The sequence below is a fragment of the Schistosoma mansoni genome (assembly GCF_000237925.1).
Source record: "Schistosoma mansoni, WGS project CABG00000000 data, chromosome 1 unplaced supercontig 0071, strain Puerto Rico, whole genome shotgun sequence".
NCBI classification, from domain to species: Eukaryota; Metazoa; Platyhelminthes; class Trematoda; order Strigeidida; family Schistosomatidae; genus Schistosoma; species Schistosoma mansoni.
In genome coordinates this window covers 121,122-144,186 of record NW_017385989.1, presented here as the reverse complement: position 1 = coordinate 144,186, position 23,065 = coordinate 121,122, and the positions used below count along the sequence as shown (strand labels likewise).

Below are 23,065 nucleotides of genomic sequence, written 5' to 3'. Positions count from 1 at the left end.
ACTAATTTAACCTTACCTGGTCAGCTAGTCACGCATAAAGGCACATCTGTATGTACAGACCCCTCCTCCTTTTGCGAAAGACTAGTGAGCCACATGAATAGCATTAAGCCTGTTGCACCTTGACCAGTTTTCTTAAAAGAGCAAATTAGCAAGCACCTAAACACATGTAAATTTGTGTTTGTCCGTGTCGACTCGGGAAGACGTCCTTTACAACACCCTTATGAAGGACCTTATGAAGTAGTAGACAGGCAAACAAAATATTTCACAATCAAGAATAATGGAAACGGTTGCAATTGACAGGTTAAAGCCCGCTTTCATAGAGTCTGAAACACATGACAGTCGAAAGCCGTCTAAAGGCAACACCAATTGCACAACACAGCTTCCTGCGTTTCCAGATAATTCTTCACCTACTTCTGTGAAATCGCCAACTCATACAATGTGTGATGCTAATGTTACAGCTCCCACAAACTTAGTTCCTAATTCCAATACTTTACCTATTTTAAAAACTACTCGTACAGGAAGACAGGTACATATTCCTAAACGTTATGTTCAATTCATTACTTAATCTTCCTTCGGTCATATTCTGTAATGTGAGTAAATACCTATATTCTAAGAGTTACTCATGACATATTTTTAACTATAAGTGTATGCGTTTTACATGATGCTCATTATTAACTGTAACGATATCCAACTTCGTTGTATTTGTTCATCATTTTATAATTGATCGTTTACATTGATATATACAGATAATAAAAATCTTTCCGGTAATATATCAATTCAATTGACGTTATTATTAATAACACTACTATTCTTATTATACGTTCAATTATTTTTATTAAATTTTCTATATACATTAAAAATAATAAAAACAAATTTTTTTTAACCACACAAAAACATTTTGGTTCATAAGCATATCTACTTATTAAAAATTTTTTGGATAACCTTTATTTATTCTTTCCTTTGTTGTGTGTTGTGTAATGATTTTTTCCCTCCAAAGCACTTAGAATTTACGTCGGGCATACCTACACCGACGCATGCCCTAGGGGGGGGGAGTTATATAGTGACATTTATATCTAGTGATTTTTCGTAACAACAGATTAAAGATCACATATTTTTCCTAGTTGTAACACTTTTTATGTAACCACACTTATATTCGATATCTATTGTTTTTCTGTGTCAATGGTAAAGAAACGAATACTTTTGTTTGGTTATATATAACACGACTTCACTACCGCGATTCTTAAAATAAAAACGTTGTATCTGCCGTCTATTCTTCTGCTTTAATGGCCACGGCCTTTGATTGAAGATTATAATGGTATTATAACATCCTTTTAGGCCGTTCCACACTACGTTGGAGATTTGGCCCGGATCATTACTGAATAATACTACAGGATCTAATCTTCTTCATTTTGCTGTTGGTGCCATCACGTGCAGAGGAACCTTTGTTAACCAAGTGAACTTATTTGTGGTTGTTATCTCAGAAAGCAGCTTACAAGTAACATTCATTTCATAACACTGTTACCATTTTGTTGCTCAATATACCTTTCTATAATTTAACTGTAATTCGTTACCTTTTGCGTTAATCATAGACACACGCTTAGGTTTGTAGTGTTAATTCTTTTGGTATATTGTTGGTAACTTTGCGTATTGTTATATTTTAACTAAGCTCTTTCGCTGAGGTCCACCACACGGTATATTAGAATACTTATCATCCTCAAAGTTCTTCTCGCCTCAACAGCATGGTTTCAGGAAAGTTCATTCTTGTATGACCAACCTGCTGACTGCGGTAGATAGATGGACAATCATCCTTGATCGCAAGGGGAAGGTTGATGTCATCTACCTGGACTTCTCAAAAGTCTTTGATAGGGTCAACCACGCATGTCTTATCAAGAAGCTTAGACGATTGGGTATAAAACCCCCTTTGATTGATTGGCTCTCTTCATATTTAGAAAACCGACACTTTAAGGTCAGGGTTAACTTCACTCTCTCTCAGGCTATGGAATGTCCTAGTGGGGTCCCTCAGGGCTCAATACTAGGACCTCTTCTCTTCTTGATTTATATTAACGATCTTCCTCAACAAGTTTCATCTGACTTATTGCTTTTTACTGATGATGTGAAACTTTGGAGAGAGATACGTAATCATAATGATATACTAGTACTTCAGGAGGATCTGACTCGACTTCAAAGTTGGGCAGACGACAACGGACTTACCCTCAACACTTCAAAGTGCAAAGTAGTCCATCTGAGACATGTTGCAGACTACAGTTATAACTTAGGTAACTACCCTCTAGAAGTTTCCCAAGTTGAAAAAGATTTAGGAGTGTTGGTACCCTACGACCTGAAATCGTATGCGAACTGTGACAAAAACGCCTTTCAAGCAAACCTTGCACTGGTAACATTGAAGCGCATTTTTGGCCAGTTTGACGGTAGAACCTTCCACATAATCTTCAACAGTTTTATTCGTCCCCACTTAGAGTACGGAAACATAGTATTTCCTCCCTCCCTCCAAAAGGATAAGGACACTCTGGAACGTATACAACGTCGAGCCACGAAATCACTTCGGGGACTCAAATTTAAACCTTATGAAGAGCGCCTCAAATCACTTAACCTTTACCCGTTAGAGTACAGGTGTCTTAGAGGTGATCTTCTTATGACTTATAGTATCCTTAATACTTCTGGTCATCCCCTTAAACATCTTCTTAAGCTTAGTCATAACACTAACCTGAGAGGTAACACCCAGAAATTGGAGACCCTACATAGCAGAACAGACTGCAGACACAACTTCTACTCCGTTAGAGTTGTCAAGTGCTGGAATTCACTGCCGACTGAGCTAGTCCAAGCGACCTCCCAGGAGTCCTTTAAGAGGAAACTTGACTTATTCTTAAGGACTAAGGATAACATATTATTATGATTTACCAAATTCTTTTTTTCCCTCTATTATCGTTCATATACCTAGGTTTTTGCCTGGAGGTATTGGTGATCCACTGCTACCAGACACGGAAGCCCATTAAGCGAAAGCTTCTTCTATTCCGTCTTCAACCATTTGAACCATTTGAACCGTGTATGTATCTGTACTTTGATGAACAGTATGCAGCATAATAAACTTGGAAGTATTCGTCGGCAACTGCAAAGTTCGAGACCATTCAGGTAACTTCTCTAGGTCATTCTGAAACTCTAAAGTATCACATTTACCCTTTATCTCTCTTCGTATCTTGACATCGTCAACATATAAAAAACCGATGATGATAGGAGACTACTATGGTTATTCACATTCAAGAGGAACAACACGCGCCCCGAAACTTTGCCCCGGGACACTTCATCAGGCACAGTTTCCCATCTAAAAACTTTGAGTTCATCCGTACTCTTTGTTGACACCCAAACAGGAAGTCTCTTATGCACATTGATAAATTGCTTCCAAACCCGATATAACTTAGCTTATATAGCAGTCGTGAATGTTTCCACCTCTTCCAGGGTTTCGACATCAAATGTGGTTTGCTTGGCGTTCTCCGTGTTGTATTTGAGAATCTTGCTTTTTCCCTTGTGTATGTTGAGGCCTATTGATGCAGAGGCTGCTGCTACATTTGCTGTCTTCGTCTGTATTTGTTCGTGTGTATAAGAGAGAGGGCTAGGTCATCTGCGAAGTCCAAATCATCTAATTGATTCTGAGATGTCCATTGTGTTCCGTGTTTCCCCTCAGATGTTGAAGTCTTCATAATCCAGCCAATCACCAGAAGAAAGAGGAAGGGGGAGAGTAGACAGCCTTGTCTGACTCCGGTCCCTACAGGAAATCCGTCTGTCAGCTGTCCTCCATGCACGACTTTGCACTGGATAATGTTGACAATCTTATGAGGAACTCCATAGCGTTGAAGAAGTTTCCATAATGTTCTCCTGTCCACACTTCTTTTCATAGTCAACGAAGTTGCTGTATAGCGACGAATTTCACTCAACTGATTGTTAAACGATGACCTGTGGTGTCGCAATCTGGTCTGTGCACGACCGATCCTTACAGAATCCAGCCTGTTGATCTCGAATTTGGGCGTCTACTGAGTCTTTTATCCGGTTGAACAACACTCCATCGGAAACTTTTCCTGGTGGTAATAGTAGTGTGATGCCTTTGTAATTCTCACATTTGCTCAGATCTCCTTTCTTTGGTGTCTTGATGAGGTATCCTCCTTTCCAGTACGTCGACACTTGTTCTTCCTCCCACATCTTCTCGAATGGAAGGTGAAGCATGTTTGTAGTTACTTCGTTGTGTCATATAGTTGTTTCATATTCCCTAGTGCTGCAGGTTTTTCCGCCATCGTTGCCAGGTAGGTCTTCCATGTATTTCTGCTTGTCGGCTCTGATGCTCTCCTTCACTTCCTTATTTGCTTCTGCGTAGTCTGCTTGTGCCTTGACTTTCTCTGCTCGTGTTCGACTGTTGTTAATTGCTATTTTCTTGTTCTTCCTTTCTTCAATCTTGTCCAGGGTTCCCATAGAGATCCATTCCTTTTGATGATGCTTCTTGCAACCCAGAACCTCCTGACACGTTGAAGTTAGTGCTTCTGTTATTTATTTCCATTTGTCCTCCATCGTAGTTTCTTGTTCTCTGAGTTGATCCTGTAAGGATTGGAACCTGTTGTTGAGAGCTATCTTGAATTGGTTGAGTTTGAGTATCTCGAAGGAAGGCTGTATTGAACCTTTTTAATGCTGTTCCCCCAGTTGTCCAGTGTTTCTGTAGCTTCAGTCTCATCTTGATCACAACCAGGTAGATAGTGATTTGAAGCTATGTCAGCTCCTCTCTTGATTCTCCCATCTCTCATTGTCCTTCTAACTTTTTTGTTGATACAAATATGATCTATCTGGTTCGCTGTGGTGTGGTCCGGTGAGATCCATGTAGCTTTATGTATGCGTTTGTGGGGGAATATTGTGCCGCCTATAACCAATTTGTTGAATGCATATAGATTTGTAAATCTCTCTCCATTTTCATTTCTCTCTCCCAGTCCATGTCCTCCAATTACATCTCCATATCCTGTGTTGTCCACTCCGACATCTCCCATCAGGATGGTGAGGTCTTTTCGTGAGCACTTAGCTATGTTTGGTTGAAGCCTCTAGTAGAACTGATATTTGTCGTCTTCGTCGCTATCATTGTTGAGTAAATAACATTGGATAACATTCATTGTGATCCCTTCCTTCTCTGTTTTGAATGATGCATTGATGATTGTGGATCCATGAGATTCTCATCCTACGAGTGCGTCTCGTTCTTCTCTGGATAGCATTAGAGCAACTCCCTGAGTGTGTGGAGCATTTTCCCCTTCGTGATCGGAGTATAGCAGCATCTCACCCGTATCTAGCCTTTTCTGTCCAACTTGGGTTCAATGGGTTTCGCTGATTCCAAGTACTGCCAATTTGCATCTCCCCATTTCCATTGCTATTTGACTGGTCTTCCCTGTCTCCCACATTGTCCGGACGTTCCATGTACCTATAAAATTGCTGCTCTGGTTGTTAGACGGTGCATCGATCTCGTGACTTCCGAAAAATTTCGGCCTTCATCATGGGGCGTTATAATTATTCCTTCAACTCCCAGAGCAGAGTTTAAATGGTTTGAATTGTTTTTTCTGGTTAGCGTTTTTTTAGCGAGTTAGTTTTCCTACGGGACGTGGTCGCTAACCCCATGCCCAACTCTCCTCCCTTACCCGGGCTTGAGACCGGCAGTAACCTCTAGAAGAGCTACAGGCAGAGTTGACCTTGGGTTACAGAGTGTTTAAAGTATATGCCTAATGGATTATCGGAAAATTTTCCTAATTCCTCTGGTAATGAGGCATGCATTTTATAGGGTCCTATGGATGTGCCTATATCCATCTCATTCGGTAGACCAAAGGAATCGCGTTCTTCAGTGTTCACAATGCTCAGTGTGTGTGGGGGGTGGTTGCATGAACTGAAGGTAATGTGTCTCTACAGTATATACACTGACAAAGTAGTTTGAGAGTATTGAGCTTTACCGTAATCGTCCTCCTCTATAGCTGTCACCCACAGTGCTGGAATATTTTTCCTCTTATTTCTATCGGTAGAACGGAGGGTACCCATTAGAAACTTCAACATTCCTGGATATACTCGCGAGATTTCCAGAACAAACGAAACCCAACACTCAGCGTTCCCAGAAATAGACTGACGGTCAGTCATAAGATCGAAAATGAAGGCGCATCTGTATTTGCGGAAGCCATATTGATTGTTCCCTCTTTGATTGTGTTGCTTGATTTGTCTGGGATCTTGCATTTTGGTTGTGAATTGGAGCACTTCCCCAGAATTGGAAACACTTTGTGTGATAAAGCAACAAACAATCACTTGATCTATCCAGAAGGGATAGAATAACATTTACTTTTTGTTGCGTTCGGTAATTTTCTTATATTTCTTATCAATTTGTCTATCTATTGTAATTTAGATCGATTATTGTGGTTACAATTATTGGTAATATCTCGATAAGATATTATCTTTTCTGCGGAAGAAATATAATTGTGCAAGGGGTACCGGGAAAGACGGACCCTGACTACACAAACTCTGATATTCGGTAATGGAAATTCATCAAGCAATCCTTGAAGCTCAAAAATAGTGGGACTAGCAAAGAGGGAGGATGATTCTAGACCCTGGATGGTTGAGATAACCTTCCCAATCTCTCATATGGTGGCTACAACTCTGGAAGCATTTCGTATCAACAGACGTTGGTTGCCAACTGGAATCCATATGTATCCCGATAGGCCACACGATAACAGGATCAAGCACAAAGGCAAGTTTGAGCTGATAAAACCACTTGTGGACTGTCTTGATCATAGAAACTCGTGAAAAGGACAGGGGTTATCAACTCAAAAAACCTTGTATAGGTAGGCTAACTGCCCATCCATGTAAGGCTTATACAGACAAATAGGAAGGAGAAGCTCATGCGTTACAAATTGAAAGCATGAACTGCTTATACATGAGCGCCGCGGGTTTATAGAATATAATAGAGCTGCGTGAACTCAGTAATGCTGACAATGCTCATCTGATAGGTATATCTGAAACCGAGATATCTTACCAGTTTACGGACCAGCAGCTAGCAATAGTCGGGATGTCTCTGCTTCACAATGACAGGAAAATAGGAATTGGGAGTGGAGTAGCCTTATACTTACGATCTTGCCCTGAGTTAAATCAAGTGCACAACCAAGAGTTTATCAATCTTGATGAATCCGCACGGTGCTCAGTAAGATTGTCTACCACCTCGAAGTGTCTAGTTAGAGTCATCTACAGGAAGCCCACTGCTGAAATTGAGTATGACAATTGTATGCTGGGAGGATTATCTCACTCTACTCGTCTCGAATTCATACATATCCTGATTCTAAGGGACTTTATCTTCCTAAGGTCGTGTTAGCGGAAAAAACGTATGTTGGAGGTGAAAACTCAACTGAAGCTCGATTCTTCAACCTAATTAGGGAACTAGGATTATTCGAGGATGCAAAGTTGGCAACTCCTTGGAGAAATAGTCAGATACCGCCACGCTTGGACTGGGTATTTACAAACGAAGAATTCCTAATTAACAACCTCCCAATTCTGCCCTCCCCCCTTGGAGGGAAGCGATCACGCCGTCATGGCTCTCAGTTTTATCAGCGAAACTGAGCTAAGATATCCCACCAACAACAGGTGTAGGAATTTTAAACGTTTGAATGTGTCATCTTTACGGGGCTATCTACAACAGGTAATTTGATATGTTCACCCTCAACTTGATGTGGATGCTCATTGCAATTTTTTATTGCATACGCTCTTATGTGCTGCAAGGCAGTCAGTTCCTCAAACGGTCCGCAAAAGCTACAAGCAATCTACAATCATCAAGAACTGCCCTCTTCGTTTGCTAAGCCGCAAAAGGCAATGTTGAGCGGAATACAAAGGAACTGATGGCAACAGTTCATACAGGCAATACAAACATATTAGGAACATATGCACAAAGGCAACGAGAGAAGACAGGCTTCAGCACCAGACAAAGCTTATCGATAAATTTGTCTCGAATCCGGAAAGCTTATTCTCTCATGCAGCCTCTTTTCAACAAGGCAAAACTGGAGTTTCCCAACTGTTAGATCTTAATGGCTCGACCATTAACGACAGTGACGCCGCCAACCTTCTGGCAGAACAGTACCTTCGGGCATTTCAATCGACCCACACTAACTGCATGTACCGGAAACTGCAGCCCCTAAAAAAGACACATCTCCTGGTCCGGATATGGTTGATTCTGCTTTGCTGAGGGAATCAGCTTCAATCCTGGCAAGACCGTTAAGCGTGATGTTTTCACACTCGCTAGGCCAAGGCACATAACCGGAAATTAGGAAGCTGGCTTTCGTCACACCAACTTTCAAAGGAGGTCGACGCAACGAGCCTTCAAGCTACCGACTGGTAGCCCTTCTCTCTATACCTTCAAAAATTATGGAGTTCCTGATATGCAATGGTATACACGGCTACTTATTATCCATAAAGTACTTCTCACCCCAACAGCATTGTTTCAGGATGGGTCACTCTTGCATAACGAACCTGATGACTGCGGTGGACAGATGGACAAAAATCCTTGATCGCAAGGGGAAGGTTGACGTCATTTATCTTGACTTCTCACAAGCATTTGATGGAGTCAACCATATATGTCTTATCAATAAGCTCAAACAATTTGGTATCAAACTACCTCTAATTGAACAGCTCACTTCATATCTAAAAAATCGACATTTTAAAGTCAGGGTTAACTTCACTTCCTCTTAGGCTCTTGAATGTCCTAGTGAGGTCCCCTAGGGTTCAGTAATAGGACCTCCCCCTTTCTTAATTTATATAAACGACCTTTCACAACAGATATTGTCTGACTGATTACTTTTTGTTGATGATGCAAAACTTTGGAGAGATACGCAGCCATGAGGATGTACTGGCATTTCAGGAGGATCTGACTAGACTTTAAACTCGGGCAGATAATAACGGACTTACTTTCAACACTTCGAAGTGTAAAGTAGTCCACTTGAGGCACGTTGTATACTACAGTTACAACTTAGGAAACTGCTCTCTAGAAGTATCCCAAGTTTAAAAAGATTTAGGTGTGCTTGTACCCTGTGATTTGAAGTCTTACGCTAACTGCGATGAAAATGTCTTTCGTGCAAACCTTGTGTTGATAACATTAGAGCTCATTTTCGACCAGTTCGACGGAAAAGATTTCCACATAATCTTTAACAGTTTTATTCGTCCCAATTTAGAGTACGGAATCATAAAATTTCCTCTCACACTCCAAAGGGATGAGGACACTCTGGAACGTATTCAAATCTGGGCCACAAAATCAGTTTGGGGACTCAAATTCAAACCTTACGAAGAGCGCCTCCAATCACTTAACCTTCACCTAATGGCTTTCATCATCCTTAACACTTCTAGACATCCCCTTAAACACTTACTTAGGTTTCGTTCCAGCGCGAATCTAAGGGGTAACACCCAGAAACTGGAGACAACACAGAAGAACGAACCGTAGACAAAACTTCTACTCCTTACCAGTAGTTAAATGCTGTAATTTGCTGCCGGTTGAGCTATTCCAAGTGACTTCCCAGGAGTTACCTTACTTTACTTACTTACACCTGTTACCCCTCGTCGAGGGGCATATGCCGCTCACCAGCATTCTCCATCCAACTCTGTCCTCAGCCTTCCTTTCCAGTTCATTCCAGTTTCCATTCATCCTTTTCATATATGCTTCCATTTCCCAGAGTAATGTGTTCTTTTGCCTTCCTCTTTTTCACTTCCCCTCCGGATTCCAAGTTAGGGGTCGCCTTGTAATGCACATTGGTGATTTCCTAAATGTGTGTCCTATCCACTTCCAACGTATTTTCCTAATTTCCTATTCGTCTGGAAGCTGGTTTGTCCACTCCCAGGAGTCCTTTATGAGAAAACTAGACATATTTTCAAGGACTAAGTACAGTATATTGCTATGATTTGCCAACTTTTTGTCCTCTTTTATCATTATTATATGTAGATTCCTGTTTGGGAGTATCGGTGATCCACTGCTACTAGACACAGGAGCCCATTAAGCGAAAGCTTCTTCAGTTCCATCCACAACCATTTGAACTATTTGAACATTGTTCATATGAAACAGTTTATTAGTGATAGTTGACATGTCAAAAGTCAGGAAAATCAGGCGGCGGAAGCAATACCTCGGCCAGAAATAAACAAAACACAACAATCTATAGTGAATTTTGAGACGATGAGGGGCAGATAGTAGGAGGGTCAAGAATTAAAAAAGCAGTAACAAAAACTCTGGTCATAAACTAGAACAACCACCATTATCAACTGGAAAAAATTTGACTTACTATGATACGATCAAAGCGAAGAATCGACATTTTGCTCCCCGAAATATGGGAAAATTAATAGTTAGTAACTTCATAATTTGCAACTCCAGTTGTGGCTCTTCTAGAGATACTCCAATCCCAAGCTCGGGCAAAGATGGAAGGTGGGGCATCAGTTCAGCATCCCCATCACGGAATAAACAACCATGCTATAAACCGCGAACCAGAAAAAACAAAATAAACAGTTAAACTGTGCACTGAGGTTGAAGGTTCTTCAATGAAAAGAATTATAGTACCTCATGTTGAAAGCTGATATTCTTTGGAAGTTCCAAGGCCGATGCCTCTTCTACCAATAACATCACCGTTTAATCCACGAAATGTCCGGAAAATGTGAGAGACCGAGAGGACTAATCAAATAGCTACGGAAATGAGGAAACACAACTTGACAGTGCACAGAATCAGTGAAATCCATTGGATCCAAGCTGGACAAAAATGGATAGATACGGGAGAAACGATGCTGCATGCGGAGATAAAATATTCCACACACTTAAAGAGTTGCTCTGATACTGTCGAAAGAAGCTCTGATAGGGTGGGAATCCCATGAATCTACAATCAACAAAGCATCATTCAAAACAAAGAAGGAGGGCATTACAATGAGTGTCTTTCTGTGCTACGAACTAACGAACGATAGCAACGACGGTGATAAAGATTTATTTTACGAGAAGCTGCAATCGATCATTCCGAAGCGCTCAGGAAAGGACCTGATCATCCTAATGAGAGACCTAAACGCCAAAATTGATTGGATAACATCGAGTATGAAGGTATCGTGGGGGGAAATGGAATGGCTGGGAGAAACGAACGGGAGTGGTTACGGGTTTTCAAATATATATGCATTCAGCAAAATGGTTATAGATGTGTTGGGGATGTTAAATCCCCAGAACTTACTTGGTAAATGACTTGTTTTTGTAATCTTATTTTGAAAATTTGAATTTCCTTGTTTTCGGGCCAAAAGCGCTCCTTTCACCTTCGAGTCGTATTCCCCGTTTGGAAATATCTTAAACACTATTGGTCCGTTGTATCGTTTTAGTGTGCTATTTTGTAATGCTTCCCAAGGGCAACTTTATACCGTATATATACGTTTGATTTCTTCCTTTTGCGATTGCTTGTGCTTCCGGAATACATTTCCCCCTACATCATCTTGGACTTCTCACTCTAGTTAGCGCGGCCTGGGACAACTGATTAGAATAGCCTATCGTTCATTGTGTCACTGATTTTTGTTCGTTTGCCGAGAAAATCTTAATTATCATCAAGCATATCAAGATGGTACAATAATATATTTCTATAAGAGCAGGTACAAGCCATTTTTACAGGCATGATCTACAAGTTACAACATTCATTGTTTCACAGTATGCATCCCAAGCAGGGTTGATAAGTAAATATAATCCATTAAAACGAATAACAGTTCATTCATTCAGAAATACTGTGTAGTCCTCAAAATATTTTCCGACTTGGCATCGCGTCCACGTTACACAACAGATCCATTCTCGGCGAAAATTGTATTAGGATTTTGATCGTGCTAAGTATTTATGCAATGCAACTTTTTAGGTTGGTAATTGTTATAAAGTAGACTTGTGGAGCGCTTGGTGCGAACTGTGACCTTGGGAAAGCGCGTACGTCGAGTTTGTTCCAGATGTCAGAGGTTCCTCAACTTTGCCCTCAGAGTAAGATTCTGAAGAAAAAAAGAGAAACAGAGGAGCAGAGATGCATTTGAATATGAACGATAAACAATGCTTAACATTTAGTAGTGGAACAGACAGAGATATGATAAATTATTTGATTCACTTCATACTAGCCCAGATGAGGGAGTGCCGTAATAAAGAACAATGAGCTGTGTTATTTATCAAGGTAGAGTAGGCTCAAATGAAGGAAGAGAAGTCACGGTTGGCATAAGGAAGGCTGTTTATTAGAATAGAGAGTGCATATAGAAAGTAAAGCGTTAAGAAAAATAATGACTGAATCCCTTATTGATTTTTTTAAATTTCTTTTTTATTCCATCCGATGCCTTTCATACAGTTTTAGTGAAAAAGTCCGAGTTAGCATGTTATAGGTTGTCTTAGTAGAATACCTAGTTTAGCATAAAAATTAGCAACACGAGTCTGAATGGTGAGTGTAGAAGAACAACCTCAATATCACAGACTGATTGAATTGTTATCAAACATAAAGGGCCTGACACAAACAAAATGTTCTCCTCCCAGACATGGGTTGATGGAAGTCATCGCCCTCACCATCAAAGCATGCTGGTCAGTAACTCCCCCTCAAATGAAAACACGAAGTTACATGGGTCTCACCGGATCACAGCACACAGAAACAGATCGATCACATTTGCATCACTAAAATATAAACAAGGTCAATGAAAGACGTGAGAACCAGGAGAGGAGTTAACATAACTTTAGATCACCATCGACCTGGTGGTTATCAAGAAGGAAACTGATGCTAAAGAAGCATTGGACAGTTGGGGAAAAGTGTTGCAAATGTTCAATACAGACTTCCTTCAAAATACTGACAAACTCAACCAATTCAAGATAGATCTCCACAACATGTTCTAAGCCTTACAAGATTTACTTAAAGAAGAAGCAACTACTATGAAGGACAATTGAAAAGGGTTTAGAGAATCATCTATGGAATCTCAATGTAAACCTTGAGCAAGATCCAAGGAAAGAAGAAGAAGGAGACAGCAACTGATGACAGTCGAGCAAAGACTGAGGAAGTCAAGCCACGAGCTGAATACACTAAAGCGAAGAAGCGACTGAAGAGGAGCATTAGAACCGACGAGCACAAAAACGTGGAAGACCTACAAGAGACAGTGGAAATACCTGCAAGTGAAGGAAATGTGAGAAAACTAAACGGTACAACGAATAAAGTTGTGTAGTGACCGACTTTTGTGACGAGAACATGATTGATATAATGGAAACAATTATTATTATAACCAATTACACCAGTGATTGTTTTACTGTGCTTGTTTGTTTAAGTGCACCACAAAAACCCTTTTCATCCCGTTGCCTATGACCTTGCACGAACTCGCTTACACTCGGCAGTTCCGCTTGTAAACTTTGGTACGTCTCAGTATTCTTTCGAAACCACGAGATCGTCAACAAATATATCTTATTTCAACCGTCAACTATCTTCTGGTTATTGGCTTACCGCGGGATCCAACTCGATACCTGGCACGTAATCTTCTTGTAGTGGTGATCATAGTCAATCGCGACTTGACGTCATCTAACTGTGATAAGCCGAAATTTCGAACACGTTGCAACCTCTGGTAAACCTCCCAAAGAAGACGATCACGGTGAGTCTATTATCTATCTATCCACTTTTGTTGCACGTATTTGTATTGATATTTTTCAATATCTAATATTCTGAAAACAACTCAATATGGTAGATAACGATGAGAATGGCATTAATATAATAGACTCAGGGGTACATGGAATAAATTTCCGACCTGTCTCCTTTATTCCCCACGACCCAGAAGTTTGTTTCGCAGCAATGGAATCTCAATTCAAGATCCACTGCATAACGAATCAACGGCAAAAGTATGTTTACTCTCTGGAAACTCTGCCTGGGGATCATATAGCTGCTGTTCATGAGGTTGTCCTCAACCCGAATGTACCTAATGTTTACGATCGTCTCAAGGAGGCGATCCTTAGACATTTCATCCCTTCGAGGGAAGAACGATTGGGGGCCTCATTGGCACGTCATCCCCTGGGTGATGCTAATCCGAGCCATCACCTCACGCGCCTGCGATCGCTTGCAGGTCCCACTACAGCCGATTCCGAAATCGTTGAGGAACTGTGGCTCGAATCTCTACCAGCACATATACAACCAACCAACGACTAACGGTTCTGCTCGAAGACACCACACTTACCCAGATGGCCATTATAGCAGATAAGATATTGGCAAGGGCTAACATCCGAGACAACTATATAGTTGCCCCAACATCACGCTCGAACGTCGATCTTGACGCTAGTCACATTTCGGCTCAGGGTGATAAGGATAGATATATTCATACCCATCTCAATTTTCGAGATCGATCCAATATATCAAAACCCTACTTCCCCCGAGACAGGTCACGCTCCCTTGAAGCTGTAAAAGCTCTCCCGAAGCAGGCATCTTTCATGCCACGCCAAAAGGCGATTTCGGAAGCGAGTTATGGTCGGTTCTGGTTCTACAGTGCCTTCGGGTTCGGTGCCCACCGTTGTTGATCCCCCTGCTCACAAAAGGTCGCGAACCTTCGAGCTGACGAGTAAATGCGGCCATACTTGCCGACCCTTCACCTCAGGTTGGTCGTTCATTTTATGTGCACGATTATCGCACTAACGCCAAGTATCTAGTGGATACGGGTGCTCAAGTTTCTGTCGTACCGATTGGTAACAGTAAGTCTCGAGCTACGATGGTTCAACTACGCGCTATAGATGTCTCAGTCATTCCTACCTATGGTACACGACACCTTACGGTCAACCTGAGCGGTCGACGACAGTACGTGTGAACGTTCATCATTGCTGATGTTCCCACAGCCATACTTTGTATCGATTTCCTACAGCACTATGAATTGCTAGTCGATTCGCATAGGCTGCAGCTAATCGATTCTTCGTCGAACTGCAAATTCATAGGCTTTAAAGCTCACACAAACGCACACCGAATCTTAGGCGTACTTCATTTGTGTGACGATGTGTTCCACGCCTTATTCCAAAAATTCCCCGAAATAACTGAACCTCTCGAGGAGATTCCATCGGTGACCAATTGTGTGGTACACCATATAGTCACCCACAGACCCCCAGTCAAGGCAAAACCTCGCCGGCTGGCAACGGACAAATTAGCTTTTGCTAAACGTGAGTTTGACAACTTACTAGCTACTGGTATTATTCGTCCTTTTCAGAGTCCATGGGCCTCACCTCTCCACATGGTTGGCAAAGAGGATGGGGTTAGTTGGAGACCATGTGGCGACTACCGAGCACTCAAATTAGTTACACGCTTTGATATCTATCCCATCCCTCGCATACATGACATCACGGCATCACTCAATAGCAAAACTATTTTTTCTAGGATCGATCTGGTACGAGCATATCATCAGATCCCAGTCTCTCTTGAAGATATCGAGAGAACCGCTATCACGACTCCTTTCGGTCTGTTTGAGTTCCTACGAATGCCATTTGGATTACGGAATGCTGATCAAACTTTCCAAAGATTTATAGATAGCATAGTACGAGACTTCGATTTTGTTCACGTCTATATTGATGATCTGCTGATTGAATCATCAAACGTAGATGAACAATATCAGCACGTGACACTACTATTCCAGCGCCTTTCGGATAATGAAATAATAGTCAACCCGGACTAGTGTGAACTGAGGAAAACAGAAATAAAATTCCTAGGTCAAGTTATCAAGCGAGAGGGTATTCTACCTTGTGAGAACAAAATACGTGCAATGATGGAGTACATTGTACCGTACACACTCAATGAACTGAAGGCATTTCTAGGTTTGGTCAACTTCTATCGATGTTTCATCCCGCATGAGGCAGTAGGGTTACGACCATTAATCAAATTACTTCGCGGTTATCCACGCAAATGGGAATTGAACGATGCCGCGCGTACTGCATTTTCAGAGATCAAAACGGGATTAGCTCAAATCACACTACTCTCTCATCCGGACCCATCAGCCACGCTTAGTATAGCGGTTGACGCATCGGACTTCGCCATAGGAGCCGTTATGCAAGAGGACATCTCCGGGACTTAATAATAATTATTCTCAAATTACAGCTTGTTACATGAGGCATGCCAGTTTACAGGCAAGATCAAATTGTTACGGAAGTTACAATTTTCACTGTAGAAAATTACTCAGATGGGTTGATATTTCATAAGATATGAATGTAAATGGATTTCGTAAGAAACATGTTGTCAATATCACAATTGGCGCACTTTATCAGGGTAGCGTTGCAACATAAAGCTGGTGACCGAGAATAGATACATGCGAAGTTGGAGGCTTTTAGAAACTTCAACTTTACATCCCCCCGGAATATCTGAGGCTTTAATAAGGGTGTAGGACGAAGTCACCCGTACCATATTTGTTTTCGGCGGGGTATCTCCAGGGGGCTGAAAAAGGTGTAAGAAAAAGGAAGGACGAAAAGCAGAGCACACAATATTCATGGAGAAATAGTTAAGGTATAACCATTTAGTCTGTTTGTCTGTTACTGAAGTACTTATTAAGCAAGAGCATACTAATGTGTTAAAGAAAATAAATGTGAACAAGGTATGAATGGATAAGGAACTGTATAAATGAAGGTAGTTCAGAAAGAAGCTGAAAGTATGGAATTATGTGTAATTATAAAATATAGTGCTGAAAACAGTATTCTGATACAAATGGCTGTCTCCCTACTTTTTCAAAGCTATTTGAACCCTTTTTTGTTTTTAGATTTTATGGGGTGTGGAGTAGGCTTCTTTTATAACGAATTATCTAGTTTGCTTGTAATAAGATTGCTCGGTAGGAAGTGGAACCAATTCAGCTTTTTAAACACAGTTTAAAGACGAATTTTGCATAGATAAATCAGCATAAAAACCGTTAGTTCGTGACATCCCACTTGACATGAGGAGCCGTAATTTAACATGTTCTGCCCTACAGAATTTTTTTCACGACGCCTCACTCCCACGGAGACGAGATATAGTGCTTTTGGTCGAGGACTGCTAGCAGCCTACTGTGCCATCAAACATTCCCGGTACGCAGTAGAAAGTCGCAATTTCATCCTATTCACCGACCATAAGCCTTTAAAATATGCTATGCATACCAAGTCTGACCGCTACTCATCACGAGAATGCAGACATTTGAACTGTATCTCTTAGTTCAATGCAGACCTTCGTCACGTTAAAGGTGAGTCGAACTATGCTGCCGATACTCCGTCATGTATTCAAGTGAATGCAGTTACTTTGCTGATGCTTGATCTCTCTGCTATGGCTGTCGCCCAAGGAAGTGATCCTTCATGTAGAGAAGCACAACATGCTGGGAAGTACTTCTAGCTACTAGCTTATCGTCGTCTTGCTTTCGATGCCCTGCATGGACTATCTCATTCAGGTATCGTAGCCACACTACACCTCATCACTGCACGATACGTCTGGCCGTCCATAAATAAAGATGTATGTATGTGGATAAAGCAATGCTTACAATGTCAACGATCAAAAGTGCACAGGCATGTAGCTGCCCTCATTGGCACGTTCGCTACGCCTGATGCTCGCTTCGATCACGTTCATATAGAAATTGTGGGACCATCGCACGGGTATGATCATATACTCACGTGCATCGATCGTTTCAAAAGGTCGCCTGAAGCTATTCCCATCACGTCTATTACGATGGAGACAGTTGCCTACAGCTTTGAAGAGCGATGGATAGCTCTATAAGGTTGTCTCTCAACTGTCACGACTGACCGAGGACAACAGCTCGAGTTCGAATTATTCTCCTCGCTGACCCGGGTGCATGTTACGCACAACCGCCTACCACCCGGTATCAAATGGTTTAGTCAAACGGTTTTTTTCGTTAACTTAAAAGTGTTCTTCGAGCACACGAAAACAACAATTTTTAAGAAACCTTACAGCTCATCATCCTAGGTATCAAAATGAGCTTAAAGACAGATATTCAGTGTTCTGCCGCTGAACTTGAATATGGCCCGACATTGCGTTTGTCTGAAGAATTTTTCACATCACAGGGCAGTAGAAATTTTGGTAAATCAGACTACGTCCAACAACTGTCAGAATATATGCGAACACTGCCTCCGGTGTCAGCTCGAATATATCATTTACAGGCCGCTCTCCTTCGAAAGTTATCTACCTGTTCATATGCTTTCATACTATGAGATTCGGTATGCAAACCTTTGCGAAAACCTTACGAAGCACCTTTTCGCGTGATTTCCCGTCATGAAAAGACCGTCAAGGCTGATCGACACGGCCGCGTCGAGATAGTCAGCATTGATCGTCTCAAGCCAGAACACGTCGATGACAGCGCCCTACGTGATAAGTTGGAACCCAATGCTAGACCCATCGAACCTACTAGCGGGATCTCACCATCCACTTCCGACGCCGCAATACATACACCAGAGACCTCATTTTCACGTCCCAGTCAACAGCACGAGTCATCTGCACCATCCACGGATGAGACTTCAGCCCCATGTCCAGATCAGCAGACCACGCCGCCCTTAACTTCAGATGAGATTGAAGTCTAAGAAGATATGAAAGCGCCTACCATCCCACGTTCCGGCCGCCAAGTACACCTACCCGCATGCTTTCTCGACTAACCTCTCAATCAACAACAGGAACGGTGTAGGACTTTATCCCTATACTACACGCTTACTACGCCTCTTTTTCTTTGTTATTTTTTATTCTGAGCCCACACGTCCCACTAACACCTCGTTTGTACCATCTACTTCAATCAACCTTGGCGTAAGCTGGCCTGATCACCCACGCTCTTTTCAATGCACTCAGTAGATGTTTTCTGGCTCCAAATACGTATGACACACATTTGGTTCCGAACTTGGTTATTATGGTCGCTTCTGGTTTCGCGGCTCAATACGGTTCCGTCCTACGTCTGCAGCGTTTTCTGGTTCGGACCCCTATGAATGCAATCTTCAGATTCTGGATAAAAACCACTGTGATACTGTTTTACGTAAAATAACTTCGGTGGCAACTTGAGGATCAACGATCGCTTCCTGTTCTGCCAACGCCTTCGTCCCATAATCGCACGTTTATCGATCAGTCACACGAGCGAAAACAGTACGCATCGAAAGTGCAAACATTTTCTAGCGGGAGGGCTCCTGTAGTGACCGACTTTTGTGACGAGAACATGATTGATATAATGGAAACAATTATTATTATAACCAATTACACCAGTGATTGTTTTACTGTGCTTGTTTGTTTAAGTGCACCACAAAAACCCTTTTCATCCCGTTGCCTATGACCTTGCACGAACTCGCTTACACTCGGCAGTTCCGCTTGTAAACTTTGGTACGTCTCAGTATTCTTTCGAAACCACGAGATCGTCAACAAATATATCTTATTTCAACCGTCAACTATCTTCTGGTTATTGGCTTACCGCGGGATCCAACTCGATACCTGGCACGTAATCTTCTTGTAGTGGTGATCATAGTCAATCACGACTGGACGCCATCACATAAGCATGGAAATATGGTAAACCAGAGAGGCCAGTCAAGGACAAAGCAGGCAAGTCAATCACTGAGATTGAAGAACAGAGAAACAGGCGGATAGAGCACTTTGAAGAACTCATGGAACGACTGGCTCTACTGAACCCACCGGACATCGAAGCAGTACCTACAGACCTTCCTATATCTGTCAACGACCGAAGAAACCAGAATGTTCCATCATCCGACAAATCAACAATGGGAGAGCAGTACAACTTGACAATATACCATCTGAAGCACTGACGTCACACATATAGGTAACTGAAAACATGCTCCTCGTTCTATTCAGGATGATTTGGGAGGAAGAAAGGGTGCCGATGAACTGTAAAAAGGTGACACCTCATCAAGATACCAAAGAAAGATCTCAGAAAATGTGAGAACTACAGAGTAATCAAACTGGTGTCGGTACAAGGATGTCTTCAACAGTGTTGCTGATCCAGATGAAAGGTTCAGAAGACGCTCAGCTTCGAATTCAACAGATTGGATTACGTGAGGATCGGTCGTTCACAGACCGGATCACGACATTACTTTTCATTTTTGGGTAATCAATTCAATGAAACTCTTCACTATACATGACCTCCTCTGGCTATGGGAAATCAATTGACGGTGTGTATGGGAGAATCTTATGGCACCGTCTTTGACACTGTGGAGTAAGTAGCTGAGAAGATAGTCAACATCATTCGGAATCCATATGACAGAGTACACCACAAATTCGGGCATAAAGAACAGCAGATATATGCATTTAGTGTGTTAGTTGGTGTCAGATTGGGCTGCCTAATCTCTCTCTCTCTCTCTCTCTCCCATCTTTCTGTTCGTTCTGATGGTTGACTGGATTATGAAGACCCCCCACATCTGAGGAGATCCACGGAATAAAATGGACAGGTTGGATGAAATTAGATTATTTGGACTTCACAGGTGACCTGACTCTTCTATCCCATATGCATATAGCATAAGTTTTTAATAAGACCTGTTTTCCACTAACTTCTTATTCGATTCCAATAACTAATGATAGCTCACTTTTTTATGATTGGTTTAATCTATCCTCTCGGAATACTACATTGGTTTGAAGACTTCGTGTGTAGACGTTATTTGCAAGTGCTTGCATTACTTAATCTCCGTTGGTCGGATACCATCATCAAAAGCCTATTATGGGGGAAAACAAACTAGCTTCTAATTGAAGAGGGAATTAGGAAAAGACGTTTACAGTGGATACGACATACATTATGGAAACCATCAAACTGCATCACGAGATAAACCCAAACTTGGGATCCTGAAGGTAAACGGAAAGGAGGAAGACCAAGTAACACAGTGTGTTGAGAATTGGAAGTAGACATGAAAAGGATGAGTGGCGACTGAAAGGATTATCCAGGAGAGTTGGATAGGGAATGCTGGTGGGTGTCCTATGCTCCTCCACGAGGTGTAACAGATGTAAGCAAGTAATAAAAACTGTCCATTAGATGTTTAGTGAACTAAATTATTGATTGATTTCAGAGACAAAGAGATAGTGGAGGACTGAAACTGATTTTATACTCTTAACATTTCATTCTCTCTTTCGATGCTCGTCTTCATCAATATGCACATTGTTGGTGATTATCTTTACTTATGTTCCCCCTGTCTAATCGCTAGCCTTTCCAACCCTCCATTTGGCAGCAGCCCGTTTTCATTGGATGACATCTTGATTGTTACTCTAAAATGTAATGTTAATAAAGTGTAGTATAAGTTTCTAATGTAAAAACCAACGTCATATGTAATCAAATCACAATTATCTTTATCTAAGACTCCATGTCATCCGTCGATATCATCATTTCTCTGAGGATCAGGTCAACGACTTATTTGTTTCCGTCACCATATTTTAATGACGTTTTGCTACTAAAAGTGATACAGTTCAAGAATAACCTTCATGGAAACTTTCATAGCATCAAATATCTGTGAAAACTCTAGATTCCAGCTGCTATTAATCAAGAAATCATGTCTCTAATGGTATCGTTATTCTATTATTTAATGCAGTAGTTTGCTGTAGAAAATGTTTGAACAATTATTTCTACTGTAGAAACCAAAGTTTCCAGGTGTACATTTACTGTACCGCTTAATTCCACCAATTTCCACAACTATCACGTTAACGGATAAAATCAACCCTAATACCCAGAAAATACTCATAAGACATATCTATTACTGACATGTATCCCTGTGAAAACTTAGAACACCACATTTTTATTGATAATTTCCTGATTCATTCAACCTTAAGCACATAGTCTAGTTGAAAACCTTTATATATCTGGGCAGCATCATCGATGAACACACTGGATCTGATGCAGATGTGAGGGCACGGATCGGCAAAGCAAGAGCAGCATATTTACAATTGAAGAACATCTGGGACTCAAACAATTGTCAACCAACACCAAGATTAGAATTTTCAATACAAATGTCAAGACAGTTCTATTGTATGGGGTGGAGGCGTGGAGAACTACGAAAGTCATCATCCATAAGATAAAGGTGTTTATTAACAGTTGTCAACGGATGATACTTCGGATCCGTTGGCCAGACACTATCAGCAACATTCTACTGTGGGATACAACAAACCAGATTCCATCCAGTGGAGGAAGAAATCAAGAAGAAGCGCTGGGAGTAGATAGAACACACATTGAGGAAACCAACCAATCGCGTCACCAGACAGGCCCTCACATGGAATCCTGAAGGTCAAAGGAGAAGAGGAATACCAAAGAACACATTACGCCGAGAAATGGAGACAGACATGAGAAGAATGAACAAAAATTGGATAGAACTAGAAAAGAAGGCGCATGACAGAGTGAGTTGGTTGTAGAATGCTGGTCGGCGGCCTATTCTCCATTGGGAGTAACAGGAGTAAGTAAGTAAGTAACTAACAGAGTCTAGTTCATACAGTTTTGAAATTATTATTCTCATACAAATCACTTAAGTTTTTAATAACAGGTAAAATGCAAACTTGATAGAATGTTGAAAACGTTTACATATATATATGTAATATGGTGTAAAAACAACAATCATCTAGGTAAGATGGGTTGAATATTCTCTTTAGATCTAAATATACTACTATTTATTTATTTGAATGAAGTAATGTATGTTTAGTCAGGTTTTCATCAGTTTCCTGAGCAGTATCAGTACCAAACAAACAAACACACACACACAACCAATCTATGATATACTAATCAGTTATTACATTGAATATTCTTATAAAACACTTGTTGATTGTCTCTCATTGTTATTTCTATTGACATTCGATGATACTTGTATTAAGGAATTCATCGTCAGTGTGTGTTGAATTTTACACGCCTAAACAATGCTGACGATTACGCTCAACTGAAAAGTAATAAAAGAAAAAGAAAATAGAATAATGTGAATGGATATTATATTGTTAAACAATGTGTAGGTTAATTATCAGAAGGGATTTTGTGGAGATATAGTATTTTCATAGTTGGAAGCATGAGTCAATTGAAGCTAGACCACCATGGAAAACCTGGAAGGACGAAACGGCCGTCCAATGCTTTGAGGTTTTCC

At 41.2% G+C, this 23,065-nt stretch overlaps 1 protein-coding gene across 1 annotated transcript in view; it reads right to left on the bottom strand.

The window, feature by feature from the left end:
• Positions 1 to 22,832: 22,832 nt before the first annotated feature.
• The window catches only part of Smp_154600 (acetylcholinesterase, putative), a gene marked incomplete at both ends in the record, with an annotated part of 42,038 nt that continues 41,805 nt past the window's right edge, over positions 22,833 to 23,065 (bottom strand). The window contains one exon of the mRNA XM_018791797.1: positions 22,833 to 22,867. Within this exon, the coding sequence (XP_018645024.1) occupies positions 22,833 to 22,867 (35 nt within the window). The remainder of the gene's footprint in view (positions 22,868 to 23,065) is intronic.